This window comes from Dermacentor andersoni, chromosome 4 (genome assembly GCF_023375885.2).
Source record: "Dermacentor andersoni chromosome 4, qqDerAnde1_hic_scaffold, whole genome shotgun sequence".
In the NCBI taxonomy this organism is placed as follows: Eukaryota; Metazoa; Arthropoda; class Arachnida; order Ixodida; family Ixodidae; genus Dermacentor; species Dermacentor andersoni.
The window spans coordinates 124,154,474-124,174,240 of record NC_092817.1 but is presented as its reverse complement, the minus strand read 5'-3'; the positions used below and the strand labels follow the sequence as shown (position 1 = coordinate 124,174,240).

The window sequence follows — 19,767 nt, the reverse complement described above, 5'->3', positions numbered from 1 at the left end:
CAGTCTTTGTCGAAAGTTTTAAAACCACTCCGCTAACGATGAAATCTGTCGCCACACTCTGTTGCATGGCTCCTGCATTTAGGCCACGTCTGGCGCTCTGAGGCTCAAAAGAGCGAGCAGCAGCACTGTCATCGACAACTTTTGAGGTTTCGGTGGTGGCCGGTGATGTGGACGGTTCAGCCTGGCAAGCCATTGACCGGCAATGGACGATATGCGAAATTCCGTGAGCGGGCTTCCAAACGTATATTAAAGGCGTACTGATTACATTTCCGACCATTCATTTAGTGCGTTAAATGAAAGTCCTACACCTCTAAGCCATATTTAAAACAAGCGACAAGACTGAGGTCATTGTCAATAATTTGTTATAATAGTTTTTCTACCGCCACTTTCGGTCTACAGGACACTGTGTCGTCACGTCACCACACAGTATGTGGGAAGGGCCTAGCGACATTTTGACACACACGCACTCTCTTGCTGGAACGTCTGCCATGCTGCTACATTGGCCCTCACGATAAGCAGCATACGAGACGACCGACCGAGTCGGAATGAATGTCAATGACGGGATAAGGTGCGAAGGAGCCCACGGACATTGCGCATGTGTCTGTGTGCTCCTTATCCTGTCCCGTCTCTTAAGTGCTGCTTTTCAGTGACCATGAGCCATTCTCGTTGCCTGCCAGTCGATTCTTTCAATAGCGCGAGACCCGGTGTCTCGGTTAGGTCAAATTAGGCGTGTGCGGAAGTGCGCTTGCGGGTCTTTTTCATATCGTCTACTGTAAAAATTAACCATGCCTCACTTCGATAATTAGGAACATGACAAAGTGTCGAGCAGACATGACTGGCCCTTTTAACGACGGATGTTCGCCAGGGACGCCGGTATATGCTTCCGAAGGCCAGTCCCGTCGCGTGCGCTAAGTAAGGTTTGCTACTATACTACTGCTACTACTACTACTACTACTACTACTACTAATAATAATAATAATAATAATAATAATAATAATACAAATACTACTAATAGTACTAATACTACTACTACTGATGCTACTGCACCTGCATGCAGCATGCATCATGCGTGCGTTTCAGCTTACGTGTGTAGACGAGCGAGGCGACTACGGCGACTAGGACTAGAGTTGCGATGGCGACCAGCAGGGCGACGAGGCGGCTCCGCGACGAGGAGGACGATGAGCCGGGAAAGCGAAGCTTCCAGAAGCGGCACAGGGGCCTCTTCTTCAGCTTGGCCGAGGACGAGGAGTGCGCGGCGACCGCGGACCGGGGGCTGCCGGGCTCGTGGTGAGGGTGGCCGCCGGGCAGAGGGGGCTTCAGGTCGGCCTCCGTCGGGTAGCCCGCCTTGTCAACCTGCGAAGAACAGGGGGGCACATACACACGTCAGTGACCAATCAATCAATCAATCAATCAATCAATCAATCAATCAATCAATCAATCAATCAATCAATCAATCAATCAATCAATCCGCCGTGGTTGCTTAGTGGCTATATATGATGTTGGTCTGCTAATTCACGAGGTCACAGGATCGAATCCCGGTGATGGCGGCCGCATATCGACGGGAGCGAAATGCGAAAACACGCTTCGATTGAGGTGCACGTTAAAAACCGCCAGGTGGTCAAAATTATTCTGGAGTCGCCCACTACGGAGTGCCTCATAATCAGATCGTGGTTTTGGCACGTATAAAGCCCCATAATTTAAATAATAATGAATTGTTTCAATCAATAAATCTTACAAACACAAAAGTATGGCAATATATATTAGAGTGTGCGGAGAGTGGCCCCGATGTTGCGGTACGAAGGAACTGGGAGATTCTCCATATCTCACTGGTCCACGCGTTGCGCGACGAGACACGAAACATAGTGGCGGCAGAGACGGCGAGAGAAGCCACAGGAAAGGACTAATAGTCTGAAGAAGTAGAAGCCCAATATATAAATATGCTGGCCTGCTTCTCGTTACCGGAACCCTTTCACAGACGAAGCCGAAACGAACAGCCTCTTTCTTTCGGCACCCTCATCTAAGCGGACACAGCGACGGTCGTTCTCTCGGACTAAGATCAATAAAGAAGGAAGACGGGTCGCCGTGGTAATCGGTAATCCTCCTTGCGTGTTCGCCCCACGCTGAAAGACATTGAGGGCCAGGTTCAACGGCTCGCCGCGACGTTCTGCCTGCATGCACTCGAACTATAGCATTTCTCGCGAGTCTCGTTTTGCGGTGGCGGCGCGCGTGACGACATCGGTTTGTCAATAATTTATCCCCTTTTCTCCTTTTTGTTGTTGTTGGTATAATGTTCGAACGTACTTAATAGCTCTGAAAAACCGCGCGCACGCGACCTGGAAGATCTATTACAGTGCGGCCCAGTGTTAACAGGAACCACGTAAAGACGGAGCAAATGCGAATTTCTTTCTTTCCTTGTTGCAATCGACGCCCTTTTTTGCGACAGGCGACTTGTGGTTGGAGACGCTGGCACCTTTCAAAACATATGAGCAGTGCATTCACATAGCTTCAGCCGGCACTCGAAGCTAGAACACCGGCAAAGTGAAAGAAGGGCGTTCCCTTGTAGCGTTCCTTTAACGCGTTCCTTTTTGTAGCGTTCCCTTTAACAGTGAATAGCACTGCTAGCGAAGTGCCGCGCGCGGCCTAAGTCCAGCGGTCGGCAGAGTAAACGCGTCTTTCCCTGCGCTTGTGTGTAGACACACTTCGACCGCCTGTCTGCCGTCCATGGAGCACGCAACGTTTTGGCGAGCGTGACTAGCGTCCGATGAGAAGTTCTACGGGAGAGCGCGGGGTGCAAGGGATAAAGTGCCGTGTCGGAGGATTAGCGCAGGAGACACTCCCTTGCCGGGCGACGACGCCGGCGCTTCTGGTATGCGGCACTGAACCGCGCCCCCTTCGCTAATCCGCCCGGGCGGCGCCAGCGGGCGGAATCGCTCTCGAGGCGACCTGCTCGGGCGTCGCGGACGACGACGAAGACGACCGAACGGATCGGTTTCCGCTCAGGTGCCAACGTCGCAGTGGCATCACGCGATCGGTTTCGCGGGTCATCTGCTATAAGCAGGTCTTCGTTGCGCCCCTCCCTCCCCAACTCCACCTTTGCAAATATGTAATGTTAGCGATTGCCAGAAGTATCACGTAGCGTAAGATGATGCGAAACATTGTATAACGAAGCCGACGCCACGCGCGAGCTATCGAGCCACGGCCACGCGTGCATCAAGACGACTGTAAACATCCCATTGAAAGGGATAGCAAAAGGGAAACACAAAATCAGTTTGGACTGATAAAGCATTCTCCCAAGGCTATATATGTTCGTACGAGTAGAAAAACTGAACGCCAAAGTTTTCTTTCTTTTGTTTTATTTTGCTCTGAAATCTCGGCGGCGTTATACGACAGTACGACGCCATGGATTTCAAAGCACCTTCTCGTATTCTGGCGAGTAAAAGCTCTCGAAACTTGCTAAGTTTAGTCTTTGAATCATTTAGATACAGTGTATTCAGTCTTCGCCGACAAACAACTAACTATAGGCCCGAAGAGACCTCGTCGAAATCCGTGACGTCACGGCATGCTGGTGCGAGAACTTCAAGGCGGCGTCGCCACCTGCAGTCTCTCGTTTGTGCCTCTTCAGGCTTTGTCAGGCTGCGCCAAGCCAGGATCATCCTAAGTGACTTTTTTTTTGGTATAGTGTATGTAGAAGCAGGCTTTAATTAGACAGCTGAACTCATTTCCTCCCTCCAGTTAGTGCTTCTTCACCGCCCATGGCTAAAAAGGTGACGTGCCGCCGTCAAGCTTACGTATGGAAGTCCTCCACGCAGCCTTCGATTTTCTTGCGATGGCTCTTACGGCTATTGTCGCTACTCCGATTACCAAAATCCCTTTGAAGGCAATGACACCGAAACCCCTTGATCCTACACTTACACGCACGAGACCCAATAGCCACCCCCTCTGCGGAAATACCTTTTTCTCTTTTTCTCTCGATCAGTCAACCGTGGTAACCATCGTTCATTCTAATTAACAGGCGGCTCCCCTGTAATTCAGTTGGAACAAACCGCAACGACGAATATCGAACGGGGCATCGCATCGTACGATCGGAACAATAATTTATGCGACCGCTCGCGTGTCGCGGTGCGAACGGCAAAAAACAGGGCCATTTACTGATCTCACCGAATGGTACTCCCGGTTCAGTAAAGCTGAAACACCGCAAATGGCGTATTAACGCAAAGGTCGTGTCGATTATGCTCTGCCACCAGCTAGCGTCGTGACTTTTGGAGAGAGCATGTTGCGCATTCATATCATCGTTCGCGCTTTACAGTCGTATCTCCATATCGGCGTTCAAGGCCTCAAGATGTAATGTCAATATTTGAGGCAATTTCCACACAATATCTCGGATGTGACGGCGCCTTTATAGGGTTGTGGCAGAAGCATATTTATAGGCACGTGGAAAGCAAGCATTTGAATCCTTAACTATTTATGAAGACAGTATGTCCATACCCGAATGAATTCACCATGCGCCGCGGCGCGTCAATCAAAACGAGCGGCCACAAAGACGACGACCACTACGAAAACAACACGCGTTTACGTTATCTACGAGCAGCATTCCGCATCACCCGTCAGACATTACTCCTCAATGACAGCACAATATGAAGCCGACGCTATATGGGCTGTGTATACAAGTGTCGTGCTCCGTACAACTACTGTCACTGATAGTACGCACTTGCTAAACAACAACGACACGACCGTGGTGGGCTGCTGCAACGAGGCTGGCAACGCAGGTAGCATACGTTTGTCTCTCTAACATCACGTTACAACAAAGGCACCGCTGCCGAGCTCCTTGCCATTGCACGAAAAACCACCTGCCTTCGAAACGGGGTTCTGGGACTCATCGTAACGAGACGCGCGGTTCACCGGCTATGACGGGGCTTCACGGCAAAAAGAAAAAAAAAGAAAAGAAAGAAAAGACTTTCGGGCACACGCTGGCTAGATTCGGGCAGCCGCAAGCCTTTGTCACACACAACGCAAGTGACACCCGCACGCCCACCGCGCAGGACGTGCGACTCTCGCAATTAGTCGGAGAGTCATCATCTTCTCTGAGAGAGAGAGAGAGAGAGAGAGAGAGAGAGAGGGAACGGAACAATCGTTTCTGCTCGCAGCGTCACTGCCACCACCGCGCGCGTGTGCAACCGAACCCCGAGCCCTGCGCGCACAAGAAACAGACTGCCGCGGACGTCGAACTTCTCCTATTACCAGGCGCACGAACGTTCCCTATAGAACCGATTCATCTGAGGGGACGGACGGGGTGTGCAGGTGGAGGAGGGCGAGAAACAGGCACACGACTTTAGCTGGCTAACTGCCACGCACACTCTGAGAGAAACAACCTGCCGGGCGACGTGTGATGGAAGACCGCCACTCCCCCTCGCCCCCTCCTACTACCAACCACTTCCACCCTCCACCCCCTTCACAGACAGACAGACAGTCGGCTGAGATGCTGTAAATGCTGTTTCCCTGCTGCGAGCGTATGTCTGTCCGCGTGAACGTTTGTGCGTGCGTCCATGCCGCAAACAGACACCCCAGAAAAACAATAATAAACGTTCAGAGCAGAAACAAAACAAAGCTCATCGGGGCTCGCGCCATTGAAAACTAAAACCACGTTCTTTGTTTCCTGCAATGTAAGAGTGGCAGTCACAGTGGAGGGAGGCACCGCTTGCACTCAGCCGCTGCTTTTGCGACGACTTTGACGCGCTGCGGAATTAGACGCGCGGCAGCATGCGGCGCCGGATTGCGGCTCGAGGATCTCTCGGCGGTCTTGGGGCACCTGCGGCGAGGCGGCTGCTATTTCAAGCGGAGCGAGAGCCGACGGCGTCGTCGTCTCGAAGGGGAGAAGAAGGAAAGAGAGAGAGATGGAACCGTGGCTGGAGCCGATCGCAACCGAGGCGGCGGAGGGTGGCAGGGGGAGCGAGGGGGGAGCTCGGGCGGATCGTTCGTGATGGATGATGACGCAACGGGTGTCGGATTTCAAGTTTCGCATTTCTCCTCCGATTGGTCGCTGCGCCCTCTCGCTTGAATGTGCCTCTGATTGGCGCTGGGCTAATGAAGAGCCTATTGCTGGGCTACCCGCAGGGGGCGGCTGCCGCCGTCTCCCCATCTCCACCCCACACACGCTTTTCCTACGCCTGTTCCGTCAATCGGTATGCGTTGGTCCCTGCTCTTTCTTTTTTCTTTCCCGTTCTTTCTTCTCCTAACCTCGACACCGCACGAGTGACTCGACGTCCTGTACGCACATCAAAACAAGCGCATGCTCGTGAGTGCCGGCGTGTGACGAGGTGGAGGGAGACCAACGAAGGCTGACTGCACCGTCTGGTACAGAAGACGCACAGCAGCGCTGTTCGTGAACAGTGGTATGCTAACTTTAACTTGCGCAGATTTGACTGACTCGCTCCTTCTCGCATTGTACGTATAGATACACGCGCCTTTTTTCCCCCCTCAAATACGTATTGTTTCCTTGGTAAGCAGCCGAAGAGTGTATTTTGTCGCTTTGCGACTGTCTGGCTCGTGTGAGGTGGCCGTATGCCGTTTCGCAGACGCAGCATGGCAGCCGGAAGCCGTTTCGCTCGACTACCCCCGCCGGTAACCCTTGCGCCTTCATTTCGAACGGCGACGCCACGGGACAAACAGATCGTTAAGTGGCCCGCACACAAAAAAAGGTTTCCTCCTGTGGCAAGGGCCTTGGTTCCCGTGTTGAGATAAAGAAGTTTGCACGCGACTTGGGATGAGACTAACTACGTGTGACGGTTATAAACCGACCACTCCGCCGTGCGAACCGTTCGCTCCTGAAGCCGCATCAATGTGTTAACGAGACTCCACAGTTAAATGGTGTGTACACAGCCCTACTAATAAGCGTAGAGCCCACTCCTCGCGTGACAGGACCTGCCGTCGTGACATGGTCCCCGTCACAGCCCAAACAACATCTCCGGTTCTTCGTTGCTCCAATGTTTTAAATGTTGAAGGGAACAACACTTCTGTTTCTCTATCATGTCTTCTTTGCAGTTGCAAGCAGCTCAAACAAGACGATCGCAAGAGGCTTATCGACACGACGAACGCTATACTTGCGATGGGTGTGATTTTTAAGCAACTCTTGGAGTTGCGTCCAAACATCTTTTGACAAATGCTGCTTCGACGCAAAAGCGAGCTGTGAATTTTGTACTGTGCACGCCATTTTACGCTTAGATGCGCCGAAGAACTCGAAGAGGAGCACGCCGCATTGTGGGGCACTCGCCCTTCTCATTCACACATCCACGCTACATGCTCAAAAGGCATGCTGTGCCAAAAACGTAACGTCTGGCAACTGAGATTAAACGCGCTCTTCACGGTAGCATGCACGGCAAACGCCGCACGAATGATCTTACGCCATTTAGTTCGACAGAAAAACCTCAAACGCAAGAGAAACTCGTGAAACGACACGAAAAAGGCCTGCTGGGCCGCAACGTGTTTTGGATTTTCACGAATACTCCAAGTAACTTAGTCTAATCAGCCTAACCGTATACCCTGCAGTCTTTACAGAACGTTCTCGAAGATTTTATTGGAAAACGTAAAACATATCCATTAAAGAAAAAAAAGAAAATAAAAAGGAAAATTCAATCACTCTGCGCGAACGCTAAGCTGTGACACTTCGCTCGAGCCAGTACACTATGCGTATACGCATCGTGTACTGCCGAATGTACACTCGCGACCTGCGAGTGTACAATGTGCACTCTCAGAACATACGAATGTACACACGCGTTCTGCGCCGCTACCGCTCTCGAAAACTCGCGCCGTGAAGCCATTACCGAACTCATTTCTTTTTTTTTTTTTCCCAAATGCGTAATTACGGTATCCATTCCGCTGCCTCCGCCATCACCTCGTCCCGTTTTACGGTGCAACGAGAATTTCTCATTTTCTTCCATCCTTTACCCTCGGCCCGGTCTCGTTCCCACGCTCTTTCCTCGGCCGCACGGTCATATGCACCAGCCGGCGTAGTAAATATTTGTTTCCTCCCGCGGTATAACGCGACATCTTTTCTTTTTTTTTTTTTTTTTTGGCTCGTGTAGCGCGAGCTGTCGTCGTTTATTTCGGCCACAAGAGCGTGTAGTATATACTTTCGTGCCGTGCGCAGACTCCGCCAAATGGAGTTGCCTCTTCACTTCTCCATAGCGCACGCTGAAAAGAGAGAGAGCGAAGAGTAACCGGCATCACGTCCCGTCGAAATGGTTTTCTTCAAGTAAAAGAGAAGACGCGGAAAGACGGCAAGCAATCAGCAACCGAGGCCGCGCGGATGCCTTCTCGAAAGCGTCGTGGCGCGCTCGAAACCCGGCAACTCTCTCGAGGCAATAATGAACGGCGAGGGAGAATCAAGAGGCCGTCGAGAAATAAGGCTCGGAGATTGCGCGCGAAAGCGCGCGCGCACACGCACAAGAGCATGAGTGCGTGTGTTTGTGTGCGCGCGCTTGTGACATATATATATATATATATATATATATATGTTCGCAGCACACACGTGTGAGCTCTTGGGAAAACGGGCAGCCCTTTTGTTTTTTTAATCTCAGCTCTGACCTTTATGGCGTCGTAAAAGTTTTGCCTTACCGTTCCTTGCCCGTCACTTCGCTCTCCCCCCCTCTCTCTCTCTGTTTCAACTCCGGAGAGAGAGAGTCGAATGTAATCCACTATAAATTACCGCGCGCGGGGGCCGCACAGCGTTCTCGGATAGCCCCGGCCGGAGGAAAGCTTAAAGACATCGCGCGGCCTCGCTCACCGACTGCTGGCAGGCAGGCTTTGCCGCAGAGGCGACGGCGACGCGGCGGCAATTTGGCGGGCCGCGACGAGTTTGGGCGGGTCGCGACGATTTTTTTTTATTATTATTCGCATCCTTTCCGCGGCTCTTTGCGCAGTTGCTCCAGTCTTCATCAAAGCGCGCTTTTCCGAGTGGTGCGAGATGGTATTTGGTTCTGCACCACGTATATACGCGCGCGTGGAAAGAGGTCGGATGGTCAAAGACACGCGCGATCCCATAAATCCGTATCCTACAACCCGCTCAATGCTATACTACACCCACTCCTACGCCACCCCCCTGTTGACCCCTCGCTCCAACTGACCCTCACCGCCCCCCCCCCCCTCCAGACTACAAGTCGAGCGTCGCCATTTTCGCTGCGCGGTCACCGCGCTGAGACGTCCTTATTAACTCCCCTTTTTGGCGCACCCTTAATCAGTATGCGAAGCTCGTCCGCACACTCTTTCACCCAGGCCTATGCCTGTTTTCACGTTTTTTTTTTTATTTTTATTTATTCCTTGCTTCACGTTACGCTGCACGCTCCTAGCTCTGCTCGCTGACCGTTTATAAAGACGTCGTCGCTTTATCGAAAAAAAGAAGGAGAAAAGGAGGCGATAGGGGCTGGCGTCGTAATGTCGCCTTCGCGAAAACATCGCTCAGCCGGTCTCGCGATCTCTTTCAGCCTTTTTGCGTTGCGCGCGCGTCTATGTATCTTCCACGTGAGCCAAGTCTCGGGCAAGCGCGTTTCGCATACACCACTATACTCTCTCTCTCTCTCTCTCTCTCTCGAGATCTGCCCCTCATGCTCCCACTCTCAGCCCCAGTCGCGAACTCTCACTTTCTCGCGTCCCACGAACTACTGGCAGCACGTGAGCTATGCGAGAGCGGCCGATACGGATCCCGTGCGCGGGACGGCTTCGGTACGCAATCGAACCACCTCGGGCGCACATCAAACAGGTTCGCGCGGAATTTTAGAACGAGCGCTCGTTCGGCGTAACATTTTATGTTCTCCGCTCGCCGCATTCGTCTTGTTTCCCTCCGCCCCGTGCGCTCCGTGTCTTCCAGTTCGTAGGCGTCACTTCCGGCTGGCAAAAGACGGGCACCCATGCTGCTCACGTCAGCGAAAGGGCAGGCTGTTTACACCGCCATCCCGAGTCTCCAACTGGGACTCTTCCCACGGCATTTTCTTACTACGTGCAAGCTCGGCGTCTGCGATGCATTGAGCAAGAGTAATTATCGGGAGGCAGTATAACACTTGAAAGGATATCCCTCTGCTCTTGGCAGCTTCGTATTTTACCCTCGTATGCTCTGGCGACGGAATTCCTGCGCAGACGCTGTTTGATATAGCGCGGTCGATGGCACCGCAATCTTCCTTTCGGCGCGAGACGTTGGTGCAGTTTATGAGAGTGTGTACTGAAGAAAAAGTTATCCCGGGGAAAACCAAGCGCTGGCAGCTTGTAGCGCACGCGCGGAATTTCAATCATTGCGCATTTCGGCAACCGTCGATGCGCACCCGCGCGCGAGGCTGTAAATGCACTGCATGTACCGAAACGCTGCAGATTTTTAGCGCAACAGCAGCAGGCTTTGCGTACGCGAGCTATATATGGTGACTGAAGGCAGCCAAGTTGAGCATGTGTCGGAGGTGTCTGCAGACACTGCAAGACATTCGGTTGTGACGGCTGAGCAAAATGCCTCGTCGGGTAAACAGAGGAAAGAACAGTTCGTATAGCGACCGCAATATATATATATATATATATATATATATATATATATATATATATATATATATATATATATATATATATATATATATATATACGCGCCTTTTCCAAGCCAACAATTACAATTTTGTCCGTGCAGCGGACACGATCGAAGGCAAGGGCGCACCATATTGATCCCTTATCTGCATAGGCTGCCTTAAAGGCTTGTCTTCTTGGTCTGAGCGCCTATAGGTTGAATGGAAGAAGAACAACAATTCATCTGTTGTGACGTTTTGTCGGCATCACCATCCTGTATACATACGTGCATATACTTAAGTCTTGGTGCAAGTTAGTTGGGGCACCCTGTATATGCATATGTACGAAAACGGCCGGCGGTCAAGCACGCCACGTACTACCTCAGCACCGTCACAATGCAACCGCCGCGGCCAGGATCGAACCCACAACCTCGCGCTCCGCAGTGTAACACCATACACAGCGAGTGAGCCACGGCGGCGGATGTCTCATCGGCTTCATGATCACTTGATGCAAGAACCGCGCCGGAGATGCTCTTCGGATATGTCGTTTGTTTATACAGATAGTGCAGTATCACGAGTGTTTCGTTTTCAGCTGCCACAAACCGTGGTCCAGAAACAAACGAAACAATATAACTGCCGGTAATCAAAAACGGCCAGACACACATATTGCCCCTTTCCCGTTCGCCCCTTTATGGGCTACCCCAGTTTCTTTTCTTTAGTTCCACACACGAATGCAGAGCACATTGAGCAGCCAGTATACCTATGCACAGCTGTACGTTCGCTCTCGCGGTGTCCTCACGCACTCTGGGAGCGCGCAGATACGTGCGCTTCCCCCTCTCCCTCGCAGTGACCCTCATCCTCCCTCACAGGACTGTGGACGTTGTTGGCGTACGCATATAGGCGCAGTGAATGACGTCACGTGAAAGAAAACAGAGCTGAGTAATGACATGACACTATGAAGCGTCGGGAGGGGTCATGCATATTGGTTGAAGTACACGCCAGTGTATAGTGGGAGATTCTTTCCTCCTCACCCGCCTTCTTCCTCAGCGTGGTCGGCTTGTCTCCCCGCGGCGAAGTTCGCAGGCCGTAATTTGTCTCTACTGCGAGACCCCGCGTTGTCAAGTCGTCAACGCGCGCGCGCGCCGGCGGCGAGCAGACGCCGCTTTGGATAACACACGCCAAGCGCAGGCGGTGGCAGAAGCGCCCCAAAAATGGCTGCAATAAGAAGAGAAAGATGGCGGGCGGTGGGAGGGAGAGCGGCGGCCATTTATGCCCCACCGCGTTGACAGCTTGATGCCTCCCTGACGCGCGGGCTTAGACGGCGGCGTGCCATTAGCAGCCCAATGCTTAGCTCGAAAAGAGGCGCAAGCAAGGCGAGGAAGCGAGATCGTGACGAAAGAAAAAAGAAGCGCTCGCGGTTTCCCCTCCGCACCTCGCGACGTCGGCAGACCTTTTTTCGGGGACGACGTTTTGACTTGGACAAGGAGAACAACCGCAGCAGTGGCGTGGGAGAAAAAAAAAAGAAATCTGTGCGCGCGGTATGGAACGGGAACGAGGGGGCAAAACAAAAGGATAGACGAGACCATGCTGAGAGGTATGTATAAGCTATACAGCCGGAGAAAAGACCCGAGGGGAGGGACTCGCGCGTTGAGGAAACGCTCTTAGTGGAATTGGACTGAAAGGATAATAGGGGGGCCCCGACTAGAGAAGGAGAGTAAGGGGAGACGCGCCGAGGGTGCGGTCTAATGATTGGTTTGATTTAATTTGCCCCTACGCTGGGAAGTGGGGAGGGAAGGGGAGGGCAGGCAGGCAGTCGAGCGCGCACTTTGGAGATGAGAGAACAAGAATGTCAGGAACCGGCGGCAATAAAAGCGGCCCGCGGAGAGACGGGTGTTTTTGTGGTTTTGCCCGAAGCATACGTGCTTGCGTTTGTGTGTGTGCGTGTGTGTATACACACGCACGCACACATAGTATACAGCACAACTTCGCTCGCGTTAGGCTACGCCGTGCTGCCGTAAGTAACGCGCCTCGGCTGAGTACCACACTGCCTAACTCCTGCTGCATCCCAACATTGCTATGCGTTACGTTACGCATTTCAATATCAACTCCTCCTTTTCTTTATTACGTTTTGCGCAGAGATGCTCTCGTTTCCACCGTTCGTTTGTGAAGTTCTTTAAGAATAATTTCTTCCGTTTCTTTTTTATTGCATTCCTTTCTCTATCCTTATTTCCGCCCCCCTTGCAACGTTTTCAGTCATTTACATCGTTCTTCTTCCTGGCGCGTGCTTTTCTTTAATACTCGGCCGCATGGACTCTCAGACGATGCAGAAGTCAAGTCGGTTTCTTGACGGAGCCAGCGCTTCCCAACACTTATTTTTCAACTTACTATTACGTCTTCTTTGTTGTTGTTCGTAATCAGGTTGTAGATCGCTGCTATATTTTCACGGTTTCAACTCATCCTGCGGTGCCGCAGCTCTAATCTCTTTTTCCAGACCATATCCCGAAAGTTATAATCCTTTTTTTTTTTTTTTGCCCGATCGCGTTGCCCGCACATTCTTGAACCAGTTACGAACACGCACCACTGGATCTCTGCGCACTCCGCGACTGCGCCGAGACATCTCGGACGGCAGCGGGACTTCGATTGCACGCAGAAATAAATAAGTAAATAGGAAGAACAAAATGAATTAAGAGAACCGACAGTTTGATTTATAGTTCGCGCGCCAACCAAGATCTGACCGAATGTTACAAAACATTATAATAATAATAATAAAACATCGTCGTCGTTCAAAGCGCCCTTGAGCGTCCTTCGACGATTTGATAAACTCCTCCTTTTTTTTTTTTTAAGCATCATTTCGCCTACGCTTCGAAAGCTGCGAAAGAGATCGAGATGGAAGAGAAGCTGTGTTCCGATTCTCTTTCCTTGTACCATGCAGGACGAGCGATTATAGGCTACATCGTGGCCGCTGTTCTGTTACTAGGTCGATGAGTTTTGTCCCCAACAAAAAAAAAAAAAAAAAAAAAAAATGGGGAAGGCGCGGAATGGCTCTCCTATACGCCTCTCGGCGCGATATCACATAGCCCTCTCTTTTATACGCTTTATTGGCGTCAGACGGCCCTGAATGGACTTCGTAATAAAGCGAGTTCGCGCGTCACCATTATGGCCCGTTTCCCATATCTCTTTCCGCCGCTCGAAAAACTTTTAAAGCACACTTTTCTTCTTTTCGGGGGGGGGGGGGGGGGGGGGGGTTGAGGGAGAAATAATCTTACCCTGAAACGGCGCCTGACTGTGCGTTCGCGATCGGCATTTCGGCACTTTTTGAGAAGCGCGCAAAAAAAAAAAAAAAAAAAATCTTTGGCTTCTTGGCTTCCGATACGAGCCACCAGTATAGCATTGCGAACTGAACGCGGAATTTAAAGAGAGAGAGGGGGGAGGGCTTAACTGAGCTCTCCAGTGCCGGAAACCATATAAACGGTATATAGAGAGCGAAATTGAAGAAGTCGAGGGAGGGGGTCACACAGCGGCGCGCGCGCGCGGTGCCAGACACTTAACTGCACGGGGTCCAAGCCGCTGTTCGAATGGCCGCGGTCGTAACGTTAATCGCTACCCTCGACACGCAATTAAAGCTAAAATGGAATGGCGCGAAGGGGGCGGGCGGTCAACCGCGGCGAGCGCTATAGGGCTCCTGGAATCTCCCGCATTTTTTTTTTACCTGCCGACAGGAAAGCGCGACGTAATGGTCCCGCGCGGGAAGGGACTATTTCCTCCATCCGTCGCCATTATAGAAAGAGAGGAGGATCGGATGTGAGGAGGAAAGCGAATCGTTTGAGGGCTCGTCAGAGGAGAAGCGAGAAAGGACGCTCTCTTTCGCCAAGCCCCAGGTCACGCGACCGACGAATGACCACTTGCGGTCGGCGCCATTCGACTATAGTTCGCAAGTCGTGCGTCAAGACAGGCAGGAGCTGCGACCACCGTTCACTATAGCAGGAATTCTCATCACGCCCGTGCCTACGAGTGTTGAACACGGCGCCCCATCTGAAACCTGGCGCAGGCACTAGTGGCAGTAAAGTTTACATGAGCGCCTCCCCCCCCCTCCGGCCAGCGCGCAGCGCCACAAAGGCGAGAGAGAGAGAGACAGGGACATATTGTCACTACGACGTTGTCAATTATATCCCTACGTACGCCCATACCGCCGTCACTAGGGACGCGAAGAAGATGAGACGCCATTCCAAGGCGACAATGGCCCACCGCTTCTTCGCTCGTTTGTGCGTACACCTTGCCGAGCTCAATGTTGGCGCCTCTGATCTCAATCGCAAACATGTCCAGAGATACGCCAGAGCATGCCCACTTCGGCGCTTTCGCATTTCGGACACTCTTGCCTCGCGATAAGCAATCGGATTTGTCCCGCGGCGAAGAATGTCTACCGCATCCCTCACGTTTTGCACGCACCACTCATCGCTCCCTCACCAGCCACCACTCACTATGAAGGCGTGTGTGTTATAGGGCTACCGTCAACTCGACAACGCTTCAGCTCGAGGTGCTTGTGCTGAGTGCGAGTTTAAATGCTCCACGTCCTATATATATCCTGATCGCCGCCGTGTACGCGCGTGCGCGCGCTGGGAAACAAGCATATACACGGAACGCATAGATGCCTATACCGCAAAAGAGCATGAACTGTTTGTACAGAAGCAGTCCAGGCAGATCGTTTCCGCAGAGATGCGGCTCTCACGCTTCTCTCAGCACTTTTTGCTTTCCCTCGTCAACGTTCTCAGTGAAGGAATTGGGCACTCGGCTTTTTCTGCTCGCTTGTCGCCGGTGTTTGTCGGTTGCCGTTGCTCTTTCTTCTATCCTCCTATATACGTGACAGCGAAGAAAGCCTGCAAACAGGAGGGCACCGCGAACGTGCCGTTGCAAGGTTGTTATGGAAGGGAAGCACGAGACTGCCCAGTCTATGTCCTTACAAACGGGTAGTCAAGGATTTCTTTTTTCGTGTTTTGCACAATGTTTGCGTCCGCTGAGTATAGCGCTTTTCTTGATGGCGTAACCTGCGCATTCGCCGCGGAGTGCTTCGATGCTCCATCGGCGAGCAGTCGTAGATACGTAGAGTCGTTCGGAACACCCGGCGCAGAGTGAAGCCACTGCGGCACCCGCCTCAGCAGCAGCACGCATCGCTACACGATGCTCACGCGCACTTATACATACAACCTGCGTGACCACGCAGTTCAGCCAAAAACGACTATATGGCTCAAGTTGCGGTCCGAACCGCACTTCCTTTAGCGAGTTTCGCTTCGCCTCGTTTCGATTACGGCCTTCGTTTCGTGCATTTCGTTTTCTGTTCCGTGCCTTCTTTTCTTTCTCTTTCCTGCTGGTGCCCCAGATCTAGTAGTGTATACTTTCTTATTCCTGTATTTTTCACTCGAAGCCGCGTTGCTTCGGTAACGTCTGTTGCTAGATTTGATATAGAGCTCTCCCCTTTTTTTTTTATGGAGAAATAGGGAAAATGGGAACAGACGACTTTTGCTAGGTTCAAATGAGAAAGTGAAGGACAAGTGCTGCCCCAGTCCACGCACTGTCAAATCGGCCGGCGACGTTCCGAGACCGGAACGAAAAGAATGCCCCTAGTTCGCGACTTCCTCGGCCGAACCAAAACGGAAACAAACGCAAAACGAAAACTGAACAACGTGAGAAGCTTCGACGGCGCCTGCGGCCGGAGTCAAGGCGCGGCAGTTTGGCGCGACAGCTGCGTTCTGCCTGCGCCTCCGGCTCAGCCCACGACGGAAGCCCCGCGCTTCTTCCCTTCCCTAAACTCCAGCTCCCTGGAGTGCGCGAGGTGGATCCCGCGCCACAGCCGGCGCGCGTGCCCCGTACCGCGTCGTCTGGGGCCCCACGCGCGTGTGCGACGCGCGATTTCCTCGACGGGGAATTTGGCGAATATGTCGGCGCCTGCGCGCTTTCTCGCACCCGTCATGCCAGCTACCAGTGCCCTACCCCGCTTTCGCCAGCGAACTAACGCTCTCCCCCCCTCGTCCCCGCCACCAAACTCCCCCCAACCACTCTTTCGGCGCTATCAGATTCAGAAAGCCAGAATCACACAAGGAAACAGAAGAGAGAGAGAGAAAGAGAGCTAGAGAAGATAACTCCATTCGGAAGGCGCGCTCTTTGTTTTTCGGTCATGTTCCTTCGCACGTCGTCTTCGCGTCGCTTCTCCATTTCGCTCGAGGAGTGTAGTTCCGCTGTGCTCCCCCCACCCCGCCCACTTCCCCTCTTCTTCACGGGCGCCCTCCGGGCGCGGCATGTGCGTCGGAGGCAGAGACGACAGAAGTGGTGCACGAAGTAGACAACGGTGCGGGGGCGGGGAGGGAAGGGGGGAACACGGCGTGTTCTCCGTTTCAGGCGTTGACATCTCTATGCGGGATTACACGGAGGAGACACGCCAGCGGGAACGAAGAGAGGCGCCGAGTCCCGGCGTGGCAGGGAAGAAGGAAGAGAGCGAGTTAGAACAAATACGAGAGACAAAAGAGGACAAGAAGGTTGAGGGCAGGGGAGGGGGGGGGGGGTGCGTGACGGAAGATTGTGCACGCCGCTCGAGTGCTCGCAGATGGCGATGCTGTAGGATACGGCTACAGAGGGTGGGGATGTCAGCGTATCGCTTCCTGGACGCAGGGAGAGAAGCTGCGCGAGCATACTTGGGGAGCTAGAATCCTCCGGACACGTTTTTCGGTAGAGGAAGTGCGGATAAACTGTGCTGGCACAAGGAGGACGGGTCGCGGTTCTTCTCCGGTCGCATCCTGCGCACCCTGCAGCGAAGTGAAGCGCGGAGGAGGGCAAAACGCGGCGCGCCGAAACGTCGCGCGCCCCGGAGTCGAAAACGATCGGCAGTCGACGAAAGAGAAACTGCGCCGGGAGCGGTGTCAGCTGCTCGCGAAAAAGAGCTGACGAGAGAAACGGCGGAGCGAGACGGCATCAACAGAGATGGTGAGGAGGGGGGGATGAAATGGGGAGGGGGGTGGCAGTGGAGGGAACACCAGTTTCCACGCACACATGCGAATGTGGAAAAGAAGGCGACTCGCCGCTGCGTCGTCGTGCCGGGCGCGCGCAGTGATTTGTGTTTTCTTTTGGTCCCCGTTCAGAAGCTCGTGTTCCCCCAGGCAGACGTTTTGGGGCCTCGCAAGGGGGTTGTGAGGAGGGGTAAAACTTCGAACTAGTGGTGGCCCGGGTGTTTGGCGCCGAGAGGAGCGGGGGGGGGGGGGTGAGGGGGGATCAGGAAGAACGGCTTTTTTGGAAAAGATCACACGGCGCACCAACACCGAAGCAGCAGACCCTTCTCTTAGCGCGGATGTGTCGACGGCGGAGTTCCGGCCGACGAGGCAGGAGGGTGGAAAGCCTGTAATTGGCCTTCGGGGGGTCGAACGACAAATTGCTGTATTTTCTTGACTCTTTTTCGGGCTAGTTTACACTGAAAGAATAAACACGTCCCGGGAGGGCGCGCGTGTGCTGTTCCCTACGAACACAACACAAGATCGATCTTTCTGAGCTCTGTATAGTTTGGCAAGACAGGGAGGAGTCCTTCACCAGTGTTTTATACTTGCAAAGAGTGAAAAGTTGCTCCGCCTTTTTTTTTAATTATTATTTCGTAATCTCGTGGGCAAAACACGCTTTGAAGATAAAGCGCTGCAGCTGACCTTCCTCACCAGCGATCCTATTGACTGAAGCAAGCCTCACTCACGGTATCTGCGCTCTTGATGCCCGCGATCGTCCCAAGTGCCGGCACTGACCCTTACGCTGCACTCCACCGCGTAGACCCTGTGGACCGAGCCACGGCATATCAGCCATTTTCATCAAAGCTAGCGCATCGTCCTCAACCCACAAGCTCTGTGAGCTGAACGTCGCGCCTCGCAATGTCCACACACTGGCCTCGGTAAGAAAGAACACAAGAAGCTGCAGCCTACACGACGGTTCCGACACCTCTGACACCCAGACCCTCAAGTCATTATTTTTTTTCTTGTTATTTTTGTTTTCTGCAAGAAGGCACGCGCAAACACGCATATATTCTTATACGGTCCACGGAAAAGAAAGTCGACAGGTCAGCGCTGCGGCACGTCGCAAAGGTCGCGGGCACACAAACCTCGAAGAAGGTATAAGGGCGTGAAATCTGGGCTTTCGCACCGGCACGGAGGCTTCGTACAAACACACGCAACGAGCCAGCAAACGCGCGAGGGATTAAAGAAAGCGGCACGACGCTGCGAGAGAAGCCGAGACGAGTGTTTGGCAAGCGGCCCTATCTTCTTCCCATGCGCCTGTCTCTCTCGAGAGACGTGCCGCTGGCGGGAGGTTGACGTTAACCTGACAGCCAGCCTCGACCTTTCTTCCCGTTCTTGACTCGTCCGTTTTCTTATTTCGATTTCACGCTGCACGGACGCCGCTGTCGTCGCTGCACAGCCTTCGTGTGAGAGAGAGACCTTGGCGGCGATTTTTCTTTATTTATTTTCTTTTTCCCCGCAGAACGCGGCGTAACACCAATTTCGAGGGGCGAACAACAAAGAGGTTCGCAAGAAAACTAAAACAAACAATACAAAAAAGTAGATTATTGAAAACTCGGCGTTTGTTTTGCCGCAGACTCCGAGTTTCGCGGGAAAAATTGTAAATACGCGCGTTAGTACCCCCCCCCCCCCTTTTTTCTCAATATCCCCCTTCCACTTTTTATTTAGCATAGCTTGTGGCGAAGTTCTCGTGCTTGTTCTAGAGCAACGCTTACTGGAGAGCAGCATTCCAACGCCACGTCTACATAGCGGCCCCATCTTCTTCACCCCGCCTGGAATTCCAGCCTACCCATCCCCTGCATAACCACTTATGCGACCTGTGTATACCGGCCTCGCAGGTATCTAGTTTACACATGGAAACGGCGCGAATCCGTACTTAAACACGTCTCCAAAGCATTCTGCCTTCTCTAAATCGGCTTCTGTTTGTACGTGCACACTATTTATGACGGCTAACCGTATCTAGACTGACAAAAATAAACGTGCTATCTATCTATCTATCTATCTATCTATCTATCTATCTATCTATCTATCTATCTATCTATCTATCTATCTATCTATCTATCTATCTATCTATCCATCCATCTATCTATCTATCTATCTATCTATCTATCTATCTATCTATCTATCTCCAAGTTTCCAATCGGTTGCCCGTGGCTGCTTTCGGCGCATCCCAGATTCGTCCCGCCGGTGGTTCTACAATC

The 19,767-nt window shown here is 52.5% G+C and overlaps 1 protein-coding gene across 2 annotated transcripts in view; it reads right to left on the bottom strand.

The window, feature by feature from the left end:
- Nucleotides 1-19,767, bottom strand: part of LOC126537593 (uncharacterized) — a 464,401-nt gene that overhangs the window by 46,762 nt on the left and 397,872 nt on the right. For both annotated transcript variants that reach the window (XM_072287911.1, XM_072287912.1), the window contains exon 3: nt 1,086-1,353. In XM_072287911.1, coding sequence (XP_072144012.1) covers nt 1,086-1,353 — 268 coding nt within the window. The remainder of the gene's footprint in view (nt 1-1,085; nt 1,354-19,767) is intronic.